At 41.7% G+C, this 21,150-nt stretch overlaps 1 protein-coding gene across 2 annotated transcripts in view; it reads left to right on the forward strand.

The window, feature by feature from the left end:
• Positions 1-21,150, forward strand: part of SEPTIN9 (septin 9) — a 366,436-nt gene that overhangs the window by 105,715 nt on the left and 239,571 nt on the right. The window contains exon 1 of one of the 2 annotated variants that reach the window (XM_056549574.1): positions 20,159-20,195. The exons of the other annotated variant lie outside the window; for it this stretch is intronic. Coding sequence (XP_056405549.1) covers positions 20,174-20,195 — 22 coding nt within the window. The 5' untranslated portion in view covers positions 20,159-20,173. Of the gene's footprint in view, positions 1-20,158; positions 20,196-21,150 lie in introns of those variants that run through there. 2 annotated transcript variants of the gene reach the window in all.

Consider the following 21,150-nt stretch of genomic DNA (forward strand, 5'->3'; position numbering starts at 1 on the left):
ACAACGTGACTCGTGAAGGTCTTTCTTGTGCTGGTATAATAGCCCTGACTCATTGAGACTTAGCCACCTGGTACCTGGCACCAAGACATGAGTAGTAAACTGTTAAGTCTTGTAAGATGCACAGTGGAGCCTCCATGGCTTGGACGTGTTTTAAGCAACACACAGATGTGGCTTAGTATTGCATAGGCACTTCTCTTGCCATTAAAACATTTCAGACCAGTCAAGTCCTGTGGCATCTGGCAGCAATATGTTAGCAGCAGGCTATGAACACATTTGCAATAACATTATTTGTATTTTTTATTTGTTTCCTAAATACTATTTCTTAATAGTCTTCATTAAAAAATCGACTACCATTTAGCTGCTACTGAGATATAAATCCGTAAAAAAAAGAAAAAAAATCAGTGCAGAAAATAAGCAAAATCTTGAATAAATATCTATGTACACTGATGAATTAGCTAGTTGGCTTTTGATTTTAGGGTAACCTTTATGTCCTGAAAGTAATGCTGTGAGGCCTTAATGGATCCTCTATGTGGCTGACTTGTTTTTCCTACACATATACTTCATCAGAATGGGATCCAAGGAATTTGGAGGCATAACTTTTTATTGTGTTCCTAAGACCATTCCTGAAAAATCTTTGCAAAATCATGTTATCTGTATGGATAGAGGATCACATTGCCTCCTTCCAGTGGTGTTCTCTCCTCCCCGGGATCCTAATGGACTCCCAAAAATGTTCAAATATTGTAAAAGAATATTTGATTCATCAGACTAGGTTACTATCTTTTATCCATGGTCCTCAATCTCTCCCTCTCAAACATAGACCAGCTGTCTACAAAACCCAACATGTGGTAGCCAAATGACACCTTACATTGACTGCGATCACCCACAGAATCTCAATGCTTGCTCAATAACATTTCATAGACCTATTTTAAACATTTCTTCATTAGGATAAGACCAAAACACTGTATCAAGAACTAAATCCAAGTATCCAAAACCCCCAAGCATTCCTTCCTAGTAGGGGGTCACACACAAAGCGTTAATGAGCCCTGCAGAACCCTATCTAGGAAAACATATATCCTGTACCACCCAAAATTGTGGACTTCCAGGTCAAGGCCCAGTGTCTGTGTCCGCTTGAACAATCCTCCAGGCACCAATATTGCTCTGCACTCTTCCACTTAAACCTAAATGACCTGGACTATAACCTAAGAGATAGGGGATAAGATGTATGATTGCGGGTGTCTCGGCTGCGGCACCCCAGACATCCGGTGCACAGAGTGAACTGGTATTGCAGGGCAGAAGCTCGTGACATCACAGTAATGCCCCCTCAATGCAAGTCTATGGGAGGGGGCATGACGGCCGTCACGCCCCCTCCCATAAACTTGCATTGAGGGGGCATTACTGTGACGTCATGAGCTTTTGTTGCTGCACCCAACGCACTAAACGAACATTGGGAGCAGCAGGGAGAACATGGGGGTCCCCAGCGATGGGACCCCTGGGATCAGACATCTTATCCCCTATCCTTTGGATAGGGTATAAGATGTCTAGTACGCCTTTAAGCGGAAATCTAGCATGAGTTTCCACTTTTTTTTCCCCCAGGACTTGACCCCTGGTGGGCTCCAATGATCAAGAACCTGTGGATCTCGTGAGAGTACGATACTGGATTAATAGACTTTTAAAACTTCCCCACAGAGGTATCCCACAGAGTGGACATGCCATGGCTATAGTGTCCATGGATGGGACTTGTCATTGCATCCACCCTTTACCAAGTCATTCATAGTGTTTGGAAGAGTGATGGCTCAAGCAATGGCAATCTTGTGAAACTAAGCATGGTTAAACAGGGACTGAGGGTATGAACAACTACTAGGCCATCAACTGTGTTTTGTTGTGATGCCCACTTGTTTGTGTATACTGTATCTTTTGCTGTTGCTTTCTCAAAACTTCTAGAATTGTTGTCCATCTTTGAAAATGTGTCACAAATGTTGGGCTATTATTTACCAAACAAGAGGAAGTATACTGAATAGAACCATTATAGAACCCTTCCTTTCAAAAGATTTTGTGTTGTATTAAGAGATGCAAACAAGGCTGACATAAAGGGGTATTCCAGGCAAAAACTTTTTTTTATATATCAACTGGCTCCAGAAAGTTAAACAGATTTGTAAATTACTTCTATTAAAAAATCTTAATCCTTTCAGTACTTATGAGCTTCTGAAGTGAAGGGTGTTCTTTTCTGTCTAAATCCTCTCTGATGACACCTGTCTCGGGAAACGCCCAGTTTAGAAGCAAATCTCCATAGCAAACCTCTTCTAAACTGGGTGTTTCCCGAGACAGGTGTCATCATAGAGGATTTAGACAGAAAAGAACAACCTTAACTTCAGAAGCTCATAAGTACTGAAAGGATTAAGATTTTTTAATAGAAGTCATTTACAAATCTTGTATATAACGAAGCAAGCTCGGCACCCCTCTCTGTATCTTGAGGACAGGAAAAGCTGGGACCCTTGATGACTTCTCCCCTGGCAACTGCTGGAGGTACATACAGGTGCGGCTACGCTGTGAGACAGTGTGAACAGGTATCCAATAGGAAAAAGAAGCAGAGCACTCACCAGACCTTGAATGCAGATAGACTTTATTGACTGGAACGATCAAAGGCACATCGGGGGGAGGTGGTACAGACAGGGGAGTGTAGCTTAGAGACGCGGGGGTATCCGAGAGGTATTCAAGGTCTGGTGAGTGCTCCGCTTCTTTTTCCTATTGGATACCTAATTTACAAATCTGTTTAACTTTCTGGAGCCAGTTGATATATATAAAAAAGTTTTTTCCTGGAATACCCCTTTAATATATGTGCTGTTATGTCTGCTTAGTATAAGGAAAAGCTGATCTTCAGATTTATTACACTAAACACAGGGCAGAAGAAGTTTTTGGATAAGAAATATATCTCTAAATATAGTGTGGTGACTGGGGTGTTGCAGTATGTAGCAGGGTCTGATGGTATTAACCCTGGGGGCAAGATGTTGTTAACCCCTTGGTGTTTGTGACGCCAGGATGTGGTTATTCCGGTATGGTAACCGCCGTCAACCAACCCAAAAACGGTTTGTAATAAAGGAATGTCCACAGCAAGAATTCTGAATAAACTGGAACTTTTGCTTGAAATTGTTAGGGAACAGTCTTTACAATTATGCAGTTCCTTTAGAGGCAACAGGGACACAGGATACCTCGCAGGCTTGCTTGGACTTGTAGTTATTGAGATATTTAGGCAGGCCACTGTGCTATTGATATATTCCTTAGCTGAGTAGTAGTCACTGGATTTGTAGAGAGAATTGTAACTCACGTTTTAGAAGTGGCTGTGTTTCTTTAGTCTTTGGCCTAGATGAGATGGATTTGCAGTATACAGGACTTTAAGCTTTCTTTAGGTCCAGGAACTAAGAAAGCTAACTGAGAGACTACAGCCCCTTATATACTAGGGGGCTGGACTAAAGCCCATTGGTTGCTAATGCCTGGGGTTCCTGTGCCCTTGGAACTCTGGGTATATCACATGACAGTAGATCACATAACCAAGGAAGGTCCTCTACATTTTATACAAACTGTACAACTTTACACATAAGAACAATTATGGACATTTATCAATGGGTTTAGTCAGGTTTTCTTTACTATAATTGTAGCAAAATTGTTGCAACTGCGACTACGCGCTTTTTCGTGCGACATTTTGACTGGAAAGCGAGAAAAGCAAGTTTTCCAAAAATTAACTACGTAGTAATAATTTAAAAATGGACTACTGGTAGTCAGGTATTTATTAACTGCGACAGTCGCAACTGCGCAAAAAAAAGTCGCAACAGGGTTAAAAATTGACTACATTTACTCCAGCTCAAACATGGAGCAGAAAAAGCTACTACCAAAGTAAAAAAGGAAAAATTGCTTACGTGAAAGAAAATTATCAACAGGCTGAAACCAGTTGATAAATAAGTCACACATAAGCAAAAAAAAAGTAAGGAAAAAATTACTAAAAAAAAGAATACATAAGCAAACATTGATAAATGTCCCTCAATATGTGCACAATATAGAGCCCTGCAGGAGAGCCCTATGGACTCAAGGGAATCTTCATGAGGGGACTTAGGGAGGGCCCAGGACTAGGTCCTGTACTGGGACACCACGATAAATTACAGTGATTTCTATTTTGAACCAATATAACGCAGATCTCATATAACCCTCTGCAGGTGTAACATCAAAGTCCAATTTTTAGGCTTTTTCTGCTAGGATCAGGCAGCATCAAATGGTTTTCCCCAAACTTAACCCTTGTTGCCACAAGTTCCTGTAGCACAATAAAAAAAAAAAAAAAACAACATACTGTGTTTAAGTGGTTAAATAGCAAGCGCCCAATGTAATCCCTGCATTCTGGCCAAGGATTTAGAAATGGAACAGTATAATTGCTAACAGGTACAGCAGGATCCCTCACTGTAACAATGTATTACACATTGGCAGACTGTGCAGCGATTTGGGCTGGAGAACCAGCTTTTCTGAGAGGGGGCGGGATATGTGGATCTCTATGCACTGACACAAACACACATATACAGTACATACACTACACACATGTGTGAACAGTGCAGACAATGGATCACTATAAGTTCTAAACACAAGGAGCTAAGGCACTATTCATGCAACAGTATGCTAGGGTTTTAAGTAACGCTTGGACTAGATGGTGGTCATAGCATTGCTGAGCTGGCAACAGGACTGAAAGAGTGAAAAAGAAGAGAAGAGGGAGAGGTGGGGAGGGGTGAATGGAGTAATATTAACATTGAAAGGAATGAAAACTAGAGAGTTGGGAGAGAAACAATAAGGAGAGAAAGGAATAAAGGTCGAGGGAAAGACGGTAACAACAGCTGTAAATAAAAAACGGACATTAAAGGGGTATTCTTGTTTAAAGTTTTTCCTTTCATAATCTGTTTGAATATTATGGGGGAGATTTATCAAAACCTGTCCAGAGGAAAAGTTGCTGAGTTGCCCATAGCAACCAATCAGATCACTAATTTTATTTTTGCAAAAGGCCTCTGTAAAATGAAAGAAGTGATCGGAGTCCCAGAAATGTCACCTTATGGATACAATAAAGGGTCCGTTAAATTTGTTACTCAATAGAACAGATGTGGAGCAGTAAAAAGACTAGTAGAAATAAATAAGTAAATAAAATCACATAAAAAGTGGTAGGAGAAAAGAAGAATGAAAAAGAAGTGGCAGTTGTAAGATCGGGGAGAGAAGTGTCATGCCAAGAGAAAGCTACTTCAGACATGGTATTTAGATATTTCAGACATGTTTAAGGGTGTCAGGGTAAGAGATGAGAATTGGCATATTTTAAGTGACAGGTAAACCAGTTGTTGGCAAGTAGGAAGCTCAGAGCAGAGGGCAGGAGGGAGAAGAAGAAGCACAGTCTAATCTGAGGAGAGAAGGAGAAGAAGCACAGTCTAATCTGAGGAGGGAGGAGAAGAAGCACAGTCTAATCTGAGGAGAGAAGGAGAAGAAGCACAGTCTAATCTGAGGAGGGAGGAGAAGAAGCACAGTCTAATCTGAGGAGAGAAGGAGAAGAAGCACAGTCTAATCTGAGGAGAGAAGGAGAAGAAGCACAGTCTAATCTGAGGAGAGAAGGAGAGGAAGCACAATCTAATCTGAGGAGAGAAGGAGAAGAAGCACAGTCTAATCTGAGGAGAGAAGGAGAAGAAGCACAGTCTAATCTGAGGAGAGAAGGAGAAGAAGCACAGTCTAATCTGAGGAGAGAAGGAGAAGAAGCACAGTCTAATCTGAGGAGAGAAGGAGAAGAAGCACAGTCTAATCTGAGGAGAGAAGGAGAAGAAGCACAGTCTAATCTGAGGAGAGAAGGGGAAGAAGCACAGTCTAATCTGAGGAGAGAAGGAGAAGAAGCACAGTCTAATCTGAGGAGAGGAGGAGAAGAAGCACAGTCTAATCTGAGGAGAGAAGGAGAAGAAGCACAGTCTAATCTGAGGAGAGAAGGGGAAGAAGCACAGTCTAATCTGAGGAGAGAAGGAGAAGAAGCACAGTCTAATCTGAGGAGAGAAGGGGAAGAAGCACAGTCTAATCTGAGGAGAGAAGGAGAAGAAGCACAGTCTAATCTGAGCAGAGGAGGAGAAGAAGCACAGTCTAATCTGAGGAGAGAAGGAGAAGAAGCACAGTCTAATCTGAGGAGAGAAGGAGAAGAAGCACAGTCTAATCTGAGGAGAGAAGGAGAAGAAGCACAGTCTAATCTGAGGAGAGAAGGAGAAGAAGCACAGTCTAATCTGAGGAGAGGAGGAGAAGAAGCACAGTCTAATCTGAGGAGAGAAGGAGAAGAAGCACAGTCTAATCTGAGGAGAGAAGGAGAAGCACAGTCTAATCTGAGGAGAGAAGGAGAAGAAGCACAGTCTAATCTGAGGAGAGAAGGAGAAGAAGCACAGTCTAATCTGAGGAGAGAAGGAGAAGAAGCACAGTCTAATCTGAGGAGAGGAGGAGAAGAAGCACAGTCTAATCTGAGGAGAGAAGGAGAAGAAGCACAGTCTAATCTGAGGAGAGAAGGAGAAGAAGCACAGTCTAATCTGAGGAGAGAAGGGTGATGAGAAGATAATACATTCTGTACCATGAATATTACATTGAGAAGAAGCAAGAGAGGGTGAGGTGATGAAAGAGGGTAACTCTGGCCTTGACCTTAATGTGGAATGCATGGAGTTCAGCTGAGGTGTATACAACTGTAGAAATGTAAAGATTTTAACCCTTGGGTTGCAGAGATCCAAAAGGAAACAATCAGTTCAAATTCATCATATATTCTACATTAAAGAGAAACTCTGCTACATATCATCAACAGTGCTATTTATATGGGTCACTGCATACAGATGTTGTGAGTAGCACCATTTTTTGTCATTGGCAACATATATATTTCATCTTTATTGGCTCTAATGTGTACTCCTGGCAGCAGTTTTAGTGCTTGCCTAAGTATTTGTCGATGCCAGTTTGGCTTCAGATAATTCTTTAAGGCTGGCCAATTAGAAATGAGTAATTGTCTCCTGCTGCTATAAGCCTTAAAGGGGTTGCACTGTGAGCAAGACATTGGGGGATGTTTTGCATAACTGTCATATCACAGAAAAAAACAATGCTTGTGTATATTACTTACTAGGTCATACAAATTCTTTACATGTCTTTTTTGTGTATTTGGCTCACAAATCCCTCTCTTCTGCTGTTCACTCATTCTGACATCCACTGCTTATGGAAAGGGTGTGTCCCAGACAACCACTGAGCTTGCCCTCACTCACCATGCATTCACTTCCTTCCTGAGTCTGCTGTGCTTCATCCAATCACTGCAGGCTGCTCTCTTATCCCTTCCGCTCGGTTTTAATGCTGCAGTCTGGTAGACAGGACCGAAGTGAGCACAGAGGAGTGCTAGACCCCCCTTCTCTTCCCGGACTTTTTCCAAGCATGTGTTTCAGCAAATAATGCTACAGCTGGACAGGATTATGTTCTGGACGATATGGGGACTCCCAGTGGTCTTTTTATAAGCCAGGATTTCTATAAAAAGGAGATAACATTCTTTTATGAAGTATATTTAAAATGTTAATGTTTGCCAAGATGTACAACATATAAAAAGTTCTTGAACAAGCAAGATTGTGATAATTGTGTCTGAATTATAACTGCTTCCAGTCTCTGCCGTGATCCACTTCCTGGTGCTAGTGCCTAATATGACAATAACTGGCTAAGGCAGGACACCACTGTGGCCAGTGATTGGTTGAGAAGCAAACTGACATATTGGGCCCCAGCACCAGGAAATCAAGGTCTCCGGAGACTGGGTGCTGGGATCGGTGTGATACATTGCCACTTAGCCAATCACTGTCTGTAGCGGTGTCCCGCCTCAGCCAGCAATTGGCCTGGTGGCACTCTGACTCATTGAGCCCCAGCACCAGAAAATTAGCGGCAGTGACTGGGAGTAGTGATTCCAGAGGCTATGGGGTCCAAGTGAGGTAAGTATAGTTTTTTTTTTAGTTATTGTTTAGGCAGGCAGCCTGGGCATGTTTTGATAATGACCATGCAATCTCTTTTATGTTTCTTTAAGTTTGGTTTGCATGGCTTATCTATGTCTTGTCCAAGCTGTGTCATATTGGTTTTAATTCTGTTGTTAGTGCTCTCTGCTACCCACATCATGTTCAGTCTTTCCCATGTGGGTTTTGAGCATTTGTACTGGAAGTTCCTCTGGTGTAATGCAGAGATCCATCAATGAAGGTTTCTGGTCACGCTGTTGTTAAATATTTCCTTTTAGTCTGTGTGTTTGTTGTTTAGACATTCTCTTCCCCATTCTGCAAGGCTTCTACTTCCTGCAAGGCTACTACTTCCATTGGTCAGTGACATCTAGTGGTGAGTTGCCATATACTGTAATTCTAACTTTTGACATGACTTTATATACGTTTTCCTGTGTGACTGCTGCCCTACCATAATTCCTGGGGATATCTGAATACTGTGAGCAATTGTTAGGACCCTGGAAAGGTGTCTGCTAAAGATAAGGCATGGTTCTATAATCTAGCCACCTGCAAATGTCCTAACATGGACATACTAATAAACTCCCCTATGAACCACTTAAGAAAAAACAGTGTAGTGTTAAACAATTCTTTTTATTGCTACTGGAGGTGACTCTTTCTCCACTTATTGCTCCTTCTCTCTCTCTTTCTCTCCCCTGCCTTTTTTTTTTTCTTGATCCCGTACTTTTAATTGCTTCTTCTCCAGTGCTGGTCTCACAGTGACACTGTTCATTACTGCTGTATATTGTTCTCTGAGGGAGATATAGAGGAATATGATCTAGGGACAACTGAGGCATTACAGAATATTCTACAAGTATACTTAGTAATCGCTAAGCCACTCAATAGAAAAAGTGTAATGCAGTACATATAGAAATTTGCCAAATTGGGCATGATCAGGAATGGAGGGAATGAAGGGGGAATCTATCTCTGTTGTGGGCACAGCACACTAGGAAACCCCACTGCATTTGCCCATCATACAATAGGATTCTGGTGGCATGTATTCATATGCCAGCTAGGAAGATGGTGGAAGTGGATGGTGGCTAGGACCCCAGGCTGGTCTTGGATTTTTCATTTCTACCAATGGAATTGAAAAAGAAAAATCAGGGACTCCATGTCCTTTCCATTCCCCTGCCGAACTACAAGTACAATAAAAACTTCTGTTTAGTTTTACTATTAAGAAGCTAAATGTGATTATGGTCGTAACATTACACTACCACTAATTCTGCCTGTGTTGTGCCACCTTCTCTAATGTCTACAAGAATGAATTGGACTTTATACATTATTCATAGGGTCATCTTTCACAATGGTAAAACAACATTTTTGGAGGATGATGATACTAAGAAGCTTTTGCTGATATTATATGGTGATATTTATGAATGATCACCAAACACAGGTAACAAAGCAAAATCAGATGCAGCCACGCAGCAGCAGAGAGTGAAGAGACATTATATGATAAAACAATCCACAATGTTATCTCACTTCTATGGACATGCATAGATGTTGAAACCTGGAGAACACATTTAAGGTTACTTTCACTTGCTAGTAACTAACAGCGGGTTTCCCTGTGTGGAAAATCCACTGCTAGTTACGCTACCATTCATTTCAATGGGTGCACTGGCAGATCTGCAAATCTGCCACTATTGTGGACTGTCCACAGACCAATACAAGTGAATGGTAGAATTACTTGCAATGGATTTCCCGTAGTGGGAAACCTGCTGCTAGTTTCAAGCATGTGAACATACCCTAAAATGTATTCCAACCACTGGGGAATGCAGACAAGCTGGTAGGGAGGAGTTGTTAAAGCATTACAGTCATGGAAATTAACTTTTGACATGTGAAAAGCAAAGATCAGTCAGGGTCATCTCCGATCACGAGTGATGGCCAAGTGAAGCATGTGACAGTAACGCTTTAAAGGGGTACGCCGCCCCCTAGACATCTTATCCCCTATCCAAAGGATAGGGGATAAGATGTCAGATCGCTGCGGTCCCGCTGCTGGGGGGAGTTCGCTCTGCACGTAATGACGGGCAGTTCAGGGGCCAGAGCATCGTTACATCACGGCCCCGCCCCTTGTGATGTCACGGACCGCCCCTTTCAATACAAGTCTGTGGGAGGGGGTGTGGCGGTCGTCACGCCCCCTCCCATAGACTTGCATTAAGGGGACGGGCCGTGATGTCACAAGGGGCGGAGCCATGACGTCACGCTGCTCCGTCCCCCGTATCGCCCGTCATTACGCACAGAGCGAACTCGCTCTGTGCTGTAATGAGAGCGGGGTGCCGCAGCGGGGATCCCAGGGCTCCCCAGCAGCGGAACCGCAGCGATCTGACATCTTATCCCCTATCCTTTGGATAGGGGATAAGATGTCTAGTGGCGGAGTACCCCTTTAAGGCCATGGTCACACTTCTAGAATTTCCGTGCAGAATTACGCATTGGAATTCCGCCGGAGATTCTGCAGCAGCAGAGTATTCAATGTGATTCAATCAGATTCTGCTGCGCTGTGCACACTGTGGAATTTCTGCACTAGAAACTCTGGTGCAGAAATTCCGATTTCCATGTTCGCTGAAAGAATGATCCTGTCCATTCTTTCTGCCGAATGTCTGCATGGAGATTTTCCATGCAGACATTCCGGACGTGTCAACATAGCATTGACAGAGTGGCTGCCAAGTCGATGTTCTGAAGCTCTATACAACTTTAAAGGGGTATTCTGGCGCTTAGACATCTTATCCCCTATCCAAAGGATAGGGGATAAGATGTCTGATCGCGGGGGTCCCACCGCTGGGGACCCCTGTGATCTTGCACGCCGCACCCTGTTTAAAATCAGTCCCCGGAGCGTGTTCTCTCTAGGTCTGATTACTGTTGATCACGGGGCCAGAGTGTTGTGACGTCGAGGCTCCGCCCTGTGTGATGTCACGCTCCGCCCCCCTCAATGCAAGCCTATGGGAGGGGGCGTACAAGCTGGAGTACCCCTTTAACCCCTTAAGGACACATGACATACTGGAACGTCATTTGTCCGCTCCCGATCTATAACGCGTCTAAAGTGAAACTGAAACCATGCCGGTTAGCTCAGTGGGCTGTTCGGGATAGCCGCGGCGAAATCGTGGCATCCCGAACAGCTTACAGGACAGCAGGAGGGTCCCTACCTGCCTCCTCACTGTCCGATCGCCGAATGACTGCTCAGTGCCTGAGATCCAGGCATGAGCAGTAAAGCAGCAGAATCATCGATCACTGGTTTCTTATGAGAAACCACTGATCAATGTGAAAGATCAGTGTGTGCAGTGTTATAGGTCCCTATGGGAGCTATAACACTGCAAAAAAAAAAAGTAAAGTGAAAAAAAAAAGTGAACGAATATCATTTAACCCCTATTAAAAGTTTGAATCACCCCCCTTTTCCCATAAAAAAAACACAGTGTAAATAAAAATAAACATATATGGTATCGCCGCGTGTGGAAATGTACAAATTATAAAAATATATCGTTAATTAAACCGCACGGTCAATGGCGTACACGCAAAAAAATTCCAAAGTCCAAAATAGTGCATTTTTGGTCACTTCTTATATCATGAAAAAATGAATAAAAAGCGATCAATAAGTCCTATCAATGCAAAAATGGTACCGTTAAAAACTTCAGATCACGGCGCAAAAAATGAGCCCTCATACCACCCCATACACGGAAAAATAAAAACGTTATAGGGGTCAGAAATAATTAATTTTCCTGCATGAAGTTATGATTTTTTCCAGAAGTACGACAAAATCAAACCTATATAAGTATGGTATCATTTTAACCGTATGGATCTACAGAATACATTTCAGGTGTCATTTTTACCCAGAAATGTACTACGTAGAGACGGAAGCCCCCAAAAGTTACAAAACAGCATTTTTTTTTCAATTTTGTCGCACAATGATTTCTTTTCTGTTACACCGTAGATTTTTGGACACAATGACTGACGTCATTACAAAGTAGAATTGGTGCCGCAAAATATAAGCAATCACATGGATTTTTAGGTGCAAAATTGAAAGAGTTATGATTTTTTAAAGGCAAGGAGCAAAAAACGAAAATGCAAAAACGGAAAAACCCCCGGTCCTTAAGGGGTTAAGTGTGATACAGAAAGAGCTAACTGAGATTAATGTACTTACATCAGTCCCTGTTCCCAGTGTGGCCACCAATCTAATTTCCATTTGTCACGTGTGCATACATATAGCACCAATTCTTAAAAATATCAATACAGAAAAGAAAAAATGTTTAATATCCTTTTGGAAATCCTACTAAAAACACACAGACAGCAAACATCCTGTACGCTGGTTAGAATAAATTGTCTTCTGCAGCTGCTGCTGCACCTCTTTTGTTACAGTGAGAATAAACTCCACTTTACATGTCAGTCGATCAGCTGTTGGCGTAAGAGAATATATTATATGTATATTACAAGTATTTCATATAAGTGTAAAGAAAAAGCCACAAATGGCTTTCATATGATATGATTAAAAGTGATTTCACATTAGCTAATTTCTGATTTAAAAAAAAAAAATGTTCTGCTTCATGCATTTCCCCTTAGTCACAATGACTCATTACTTGGTCAAATCTAGTCGACTGCAGACTGATAACAATCCTATATATACTGCAGAAGTCGCCCAAGAGAACTGCTTAGAGAGGAGGAGGAGATCTTTCTCCATTCACTGTTGTGTTTATTTCCTGCCACTCTCCATGGAGATAAAAACCAGAGCATAGCAGCATTATGCAGAAATCTGAGCATTACTTACCACAACTTACCACAACTGAGGAACATACACAGTGGAGAGCCACACTTTTCATATATATATATATATATATACTGTGCATATACTTAAAGGGGTTGTCTGATGGCCGGGATGACAAGTTAACCCCTTTATGACCCCCCCCCCTCCATTTGATTTATGGCTTAGGTTATCTTCCTCTTCTTGTTCAAAGACTCATACCTTTTTTTTTATTTAGTTATTTATTTAGTTATTTAGTTATTTTAGAGTCAGATTTTTTGCGGGACAATTTGGCCTTTTCAATAGAACCCTTTATTTAACCATATAATGTATTACAAAGCCATAACAAATCATTTGGGGACAGTTTTGTGGGGCAATATCTTTTTTAGGAGTTTACCATGTGGTATAACTGACATGGTAACTTAACACGACGGGTCAGTACGATAAAACATTTTTTATTTCAAAATAACTGATAATAAAAACTGATAAAAACTTGATAATATTTATGCATCGCCATGTTTTAAGCCCTATAACGTTTTTCTTTTTACACTTTTGGAGCTGTATAAGTCCTCTTTTTTTAACAGGGTACTGTTGTTTTTACTGGTGCCCCTTTTCCATAGTATTGACTTTTTGATCACATTTTATTTTTTTAAAGATGGTGTGTGACAAAAATTATTTTTGGGTGTTTGGAATTGACCATGCAGAATCAGAAATGTAATCATGTAATAGGTTGAACAATTCCGCATGTGGCGATATCAAATGTGTTCATGTTATTATTTTCACAGTGTTTTCTCTTAAAACTGGAAGAAGGAGGTGGGGGGGGGGGTGTTTACATTTTTAAAACACCTTTTATAACTTTTTTTTACACTTTTTTGGCCACCCTAGGGACCTATTATAAGCAATCAGCTGAATGCTTATAATGGATCAATGTAGTGCTAATGCATAAGTTCTCCTAGTAGGGGAAGACCTAGGAGAGATGTTGCTCTGGCCTTAGTCAGACTATAAACTGGCTAAGCTCTGGGTAAAGATGATGGTTGGACTAGGGAGTCCTCCCTGAGCCTTTCTGTAAACTTCTACTTAGAAGCTAGCTGGAAAGTGTATCATGTGAACAATATATCACTCGTTGCATACAAGGTATGCAAATATTTAACCTTTACACAGTTGTGAGACCTCATGGCAGTGTAATGCACACAACATTTTTGGCAAGGTTTTTGTAGGTTTGTGATGTTTTTATGTGCAACTTTTGCGCTACATAAATTCATGACCATTTCGAAGTCGCAAAAAAAGTGCTTAGGCTCACGTGCTACATTTTGTGCGCTCGGAGTAAATCAAAAAAGCTATAAATGCAATGATTAATCTCCCCCTATATTGGGAGACTAAAATGAATAAGGGGAGGAAGATTGCATATGCAACATTATATTTAGGGTAACCCTTTAAAGTTAAACAGACAGTTGTCTAGGTACCTTTTTATATATATATATATATATATATATATATATATATATATATATGTATATATCTGCTTAGGGAGGGCTTGGTTAAAAAAAAAAAAAGAAGAAACACCTCGCTCCTGTGCCCCTGTGAGGTGCAGAACTGTGTCCTATGTAGTTCTGCGTTCCCCCTCCTGTCCGAGGATTGCTGAAGATGCAGCAAGGGGAAGGCAGAGCAGGGTAGGATGCAATTCCCACAGCTTCGTACAAGCAACTCTCAGCTCTGTTCCTATCAGCGGTCATTGTATAGTTTATGACAGGAGAGATGTAGATATGCACAGTAGTGTTCATATATATAGGTCCTCCTGACATGAGGATGAGGTGGAGAGTTGCGTCCTGCCCTGCTCTGGCTTTCCTTCCCCTTGGACTGCTAAGGGGAGGAGTGAACGCGGAACTGCATAGAGCACCGTTCTGCACCTCACACCACCACTGGTATTAAAGAGCTCCAGTCCCTGCTGTGCACACATGCTTTACCAATGGCATTATCTAGAAAAGAGCACATTTTATATTATAGAACATTAAATATACATTATGTCCATCGCAGATGCTAAACATCCAAAACCTAAATGCTTCATAGCAGGGAACCTTGGCCTGTTCCTGGATCCGGACAATTTGAAATAAAATAGTCTGATTCTGCCCATTTTGCTGCCTAAAATCATCCATGCTTATCCATGCTTATCCATGCTAATTGTCATCCAGTCCCTCCAGTCCAATAGCTTGCAGAAAATTCCTGTTGATCCAGCGACTGACATCCACATAGTCGTCTTCATTTATAAATAACACTGACAGCAGATTTCTTGGCATCTGAAGTAGATTTTATTCTGATAATGCTCTGGATCCAATTTGTCTGCTTTGTCAGCTTTGAGCTTTCTATATACAACTTTTATTAATGGGGGTTCATGTGTGTTAGAAGTAACTAAAATATGCAAAGTTTTTATTTAAATCTTGAGAAATAACTACAGTAAGGCTGGCTTCACACCACGATTTGAGAGTCCACTGCACAGATAGGATTTCAGAAGCTCAAATTAGCTGAAATCATATGTGTGCAAGGACATGTGTGGGCCCATTAACTATTATGGTGCTGCAGACCCGATCATAGTCTGCTAGTGGCTATGATCTGGTCATCTTCTCAGCATGTCAGATTTTTGACACAGAGTGAAAATCGTAGTCTGCCACGTATCAAGCGTCCATGCCCAAGTGGTCATCGTGGCGGCCACTTGGCTCTCTATTCTGTGTGTGTGTTTAGGTGTATTTCTTAGTTTTGTGTGTCTCCAGCTGTTCCCTACCTTTGTCAGTTTTTGTAGTTTATTGTTTTGACCAGTGACTGCCCATTACTTATCAGAGGAAAGGACCGGCACCGTGGTTGTGGACCTGCTGCTTAGGGCGGGTACGCATGTAGGTAGGGACATGGAGTGGGCAAGTTTAGGGCTGCACCTTATCCCTGTCCGACATTACATTTTCACAGGCCCAACTACTGCATCTGTTTAGTTGTTAGTCATGGACCCCATGACAGCTCTGGTTGGTCAGATGCAGAACCTATCTCAGTTGGTCCAGGATTTAACTGAGAAGGTACAGCAGCAAGAGTCGTCTCAATCTCAGTCTAGAATAAACCAGGAATTGATTGAGAGCCCGAACATCAGGAGCAGGTGATTCAGAGGTTGTTGTCCAGAATCCTGGAGCTTGAGTGCTACTGTCCCTAATTCTCCTCCTTCAGCTCCTTTGGATCCTCAGGTTAATCTTCCAGAGCATTTTTCGGGGAACCGGAAAGAATTTAAAACTTTTTGTGAACATTGTAAGCTATATTTTTGGTTAAAGGAGATGTCCGGCGCAGACTTTTTCTATTCCGTCCTGCCCGGGCTGGAAAAATAGACAAAACAAACTTTCACTTACCTCCATATGTTGCCCCGGAGCTCCGCAACAGCTGATCGGTCAGCTGGGCTGTCTGCTTCCTACTTCCTACTTCCTTTTGCTCGGTACGTCACACAGCGCTTCAGCCTATCACCGGCTGCAGCGATGTCCCTCTTTGGCTGATGATAGGCTGAAGCGCCTTGTGATGTACCGGGCTAAAGGAAGTAGGAAGCAGACAGCCCGGCCAACCGATCAGCTGTTGCGGAGCTCCAGGGAAACATATGGAGGGAAGTGAAAGTTTGTTTTGCCTTTTTTTGTAGCCTGGGCAGGACGGAAAAGTCTGCGCTGGACATCTCCTTTAAGACCCCATTTGTCTGGTACTGAGGCCCAAAGAGTTGGTATTATTTTGCCCTTTTGCAAGGAGGTCCCCAAGAGGGTCCATTTTCTCTTGATCCTGATGCCCCTGAGTTGTCTTCTGTGGACTCTCTGTTTGCTGGTTTGTGTCTTTTGTATGCAGAACCTGACCGAGCTGCATATGCTGAGTCTCAGCTGCGTACATTAAAACAGGGGCGTAGACCTGTCGAGAAATATTGCGCAGACTTTAGGAAGTGGTGTGTAGCTTCCAAATGGAACACCCCAAATGATTTGCAAGTTCAGACTGGGTTATCTGACATCCTAAAGGACATGCTGGTGACCTACCCAACTCCTGACACCTTAGACCAAGCTATGACCTTAGCGGTACATTTGGATAGATGTCTGCGTGAATGCAAATGAGAATGTTGTTCTTTCTCTGTCTCTCCATTTTTGCCTGTCTCCTCTTCTGTTTCCAATCATCAACCGGTGTCTGAGGAGGAACCCATGCAACTTGGCTCCATATGTACTCGAGAGAAGCATAAAAGGTTCCAGTATCTCAACGGTCTGTGTTTCTATTGTGGAGAGGATACCCATTTTATCAGGATTTGTGTCAAGCGTCCATGCCCAAGTGGTCATCGTGGGGGCCACTTGGGCGCACAGGTATTTTCCGATTCCCAAAGATGTAAACCTGCTACTTTGTCTCTGGGTGGAATTGATATGTCTGTTATTTCTACTAACATATCATCTGGGAGTTCTAAGAAGCCAGCTAAAAGTGTTCATATTGAATCTGAGTCTGAGAAATGTGATGATTGTGAGCTAAATTACACCAATGAATGGTGTCATATTGAGGATTAGGACACGATAGAGGAGATCGATCGTCCTTCCAAGGTTAAGTCTGACTTTCGACCTTCTAAGATATGTAAGGGTCCGGAGGCCCCTCATAAAAGGGGGGGGGGGCAGTACTGTGATGACAGAACCTGTAAGGTTTATTCTGTCTAGTTCTGTTTTTTATTCTGTTCCTGGGACTACGCCTCTGTGCTCTGGGTGTGGTTCAGCTTGCTGAGCCAATTAGAATCTTCCTGCTAGCAGCACAGGGATATATAAGGAAGTCTTTCTCAGTTATGCCTTCCCTGTGAAAGTTCTTGTGACTGAAACTAGCAACTTCTGAATATTTATTGTCTATCTGGTTGTGTGACTTTGTGGCTCTCTGATATTGTACTCTGTTCCCTTCTGGCTTTGACTCAGCTTGTTGACTTCGCATTCTGTGTGTGTTTAGGTTTATTTCTGTTAGTTTTGTGTGCCTCCAGCTGTTCCCTATCTTTGTCAGTTTTTGTAGTTTATTGTTTTGACCAGTCACTGCCCATCACTTACAAGTGGAAGGAACTGGCACTGTGGTTGTGGACCCGCTGCTTAGGGCAGGTACGCAAGTAGGCAGGGACAGAGGGAGTGGGCAAGTTTAGGGCTAAATGTAAATGAGTAAATGATCCCGAGGCCTAACCTCAATCTAATTTTTTTATAATCCAATGTCCATTGTTCTCACAAGTCAAATACAATTATTACATTCTAATATTATTTATGAATGCACCCATAATAATTGCTTATAGCACCAAAAGGGAAGCTTCAAAAGAACTTATAACTGGGTTGTCCTATTATTGTGTCAGAATCTAGGTGCACCAGATGTGACGATGCCTATGAAAATGACACAACGATGGAGCATTGAGTTTAATAGTGCTAATGGCTCATCAGACTACAGAACCAGGTTTCATTTTTAGCAGTCACCTATTTGTTGCCACTCGCCCATAACGTTCTTGCCAACTTTCCCTTATGTCCCTTTTTTTCTTATGAACCGCCCCCTCCCTTTAGCTTGTCTTTATTATTATCATCATCATCAATATCATCAATTGCAGCAGCAGCAGTTCACTGCTTACACTAGAGCTGCTTTTGTAATGTAACCCCTACCATGCTGTGATCCTGTTGCAGTTACTCTTTCCGCTCACTTACAACCTAGTGTATCAATAACTCACTCCTTTCCCCATATGCCATTTGAAACATCCCAGCACAATACCATGTTGTTCAGTCCAGTGCACTTTTTTCAGTACTATGCCATGGCATAGCAGAGATGAGAAGGTGCTGCCCTGTGATTAGCCAGAGAAGAGAAGGAAAGTCCAGGTGTAAGTGTGACTGTGCACCATGGAGGTGACTCTCAGGGGCTCAACAGTAGTAAGAGCAATAAAATTACATTGTCATCACTCTAAAGGGTTAATGTAGCTATATCATGCAGAGTTTTAAATTCTGTAGAAATGATAAATACATTTTAAGATAAGACTATGTTGATCTGCCCTAACTAAAAATGACCGCTTGCATTTCAGCCACTTTACAACTATTTAAAGTTTTTGTTTTTTAACTAAAAGTCAGTCTATTTTTAGTTATATGAGGCAAGGGGTTGAAAAGAGAGGCCTCCTATTTCGCCCCCTTGCTGATTACCAAAGTCATTTGTGTTTTCCATAGCACAATGAAGGGTATTTATAAAAATTCTGCTGCTTAACATCAGTCAGCAAAAAAAAAAGTTATGTAAAATGAGTCGGGGAAAGTTATTGAGCGATGGCTAAAAAAGTTAATTTTTAAGAAGAGGATGTCACCAGGCATCTGACAGGCACATGCCTACAGTATCAAGATTGCTGAAGGCAAGGACAGTGAAAAGTTTTATAAGCAAAAAGCTAGTCAGCTACGTAATAACTGAGGCGTACACAAGGACTGAACATCCATTATACAGAATAATGGTGTTTTCACTGCTACAGGGAACTAAAACTCAAATGTATGGGTATATCTTATTGCTTACCTACGTTCAGTCTTCTGTTTCTGTACTTTACATCTGTGGGGAAAACAAGTGCCAGACTATCAGACTTTCTGGATTATCAGATTTTTTGTCAAATGTATAGTAAAAGTTCCTTTAATCTGGCCTGGGCTTCATCTATATAGTCTGATAAGCTAGCATTTGTGTTCAGTCTAGTCCAGAAACAGAGGGAATCAGGTAGAAAACACCTCTGGAAAGAGAATATTTATTTACAAAATGTTGTGTTTATGTATTGCTGCAGTCTTTGTTTCTGAAGATTCTTTAGTTTTACATGTGATTTTATACTTTTTTCTGACCATATGATCATGCAAAATACTTTGAAATCTGGCACTCCTCAGGTCCCATTGATGCTTAATAGATAGATAGATAGATGATAGATAGATAGAAAGATAGATATGAGATGGATAGATAGATATGGGCTAAATAGACAGATAGAAAGATAGACATAATATTAGAGAGTTAAAGAGCTAAAAAGTAAAGCTAAAGAGAAGTAAAAAGAAGTGAGGAAACAAATGGTTAAAAGATTAAATAGGAAGGAGGAGGGCTGAAAATAGAGAAGTGCAGCTCTAGAAAGAAAACGTAGAAGGAAAAGCAGAGTTGGAAAAATAATTGGTGAGAAGCAGACAAAGGAAAAGCTGGAAAGAAAACGGACGAGGAGGGAGGAGATAACCAGATACATAAGTGTAATGGGTGAAGAGAGAACATTAGAGGGTGAATGACAAAAGTAGAAAGAGGGAGTGAAAGAAGGAAAAAGTGAGAAGCAGAGAGCAATACAGAAGACAGAAGGAGTGGAAAGGGGAGGACGGAGCAAGTTACCACCTCCCAAACAGGGGCAGAGAGGCCGGGCTGCAGATAAACTGATGCTGGGGGAGTGATGGACAAGGAGCGCATTTCAGGTAGGGAGTATTTCTCCAAAGTTTATTCTGCATTTACAGTTTTTTTAACATGTTAACCCTAGCTACCTATGTAACCCTACGAGTCCTAATGGGGAGGTAGGTCACCTCAGGACACAATCAAAGGACAACATCCCTAGTCTGTTTAACACATTTGGTGTCAGTAGATATTTAAATGAATGCATTAAGTCTTTTAATGTGAAAACCAGCAACTTGCATGAAAGTATTATGTATACAGTATATTTGTGTATATGTATGTGTATATATATATATATATATATATATATATATATATATATATACATATGTGTGTGTGTGTATATATACAGTCAGAATTTAGATCTGCCATTTTTAGCTCTTTGATATACAAAGTTTGAATGGGACCCAAAGCCTATTTATATCTTTACAATCTCAGACCTTTTTCTGGTTGCAGTTAGTTTACTCCGATTTGTCTGAAGAGAACAGAGATGACCTTATGAGTTGGAAAGATGTTGTTTTAAGATGTCTTCAGCCCTCTCCTTCTCATTCTTTATTTTTCACAAAGTTTCTTCCTCTTCTTGCGGCACTTCCTAACTTCCTCATGGCTTCTGGTAATTGGGATATGAGGGAGGAGTGACTTGAGACCCTATGTGAACCCACTCACTATTCCCTTTCTTTTCCTTTGGGGCTCTCATTTTCATTGACTGACCACCCGATAAAGAAACGTTGGAAATCTGCTTGCTTTGCCAGCCATAACTTGGCATGGCAACTGAACATGCTACAGAGTATAGGCGTGCTGAGTAGGACTGTACACTCAGTGTCCTACAAAGCTCCTTCTGTTTGAAAGCTGACCAGCCTAACCTACTTCTGACTGTACCAACAGGGCTTTTTTTCTCTACAACCAAGTGCGTTCCTTTTTTACTTGTTGATGTGGGTTAGGGCGTTAAATCTTTTTCTGTACACACAGACATGGGCACTG

The sequence above is a fragment of the Hyla sarda genome, chromosome 13, assembly GCF_029499605.1.
Source record: "Hyla sarda isolate aHylSar1 chromosome 13, aHylSar1.hap1, whole genome shotgun sequence".
NCBI classification, from domain to species: domain Eukaryota; kingdom Metazoa; phylum Chordata; class Amphibia; order Anura; family Hylidae; genus Hyla; species Hyla sarda.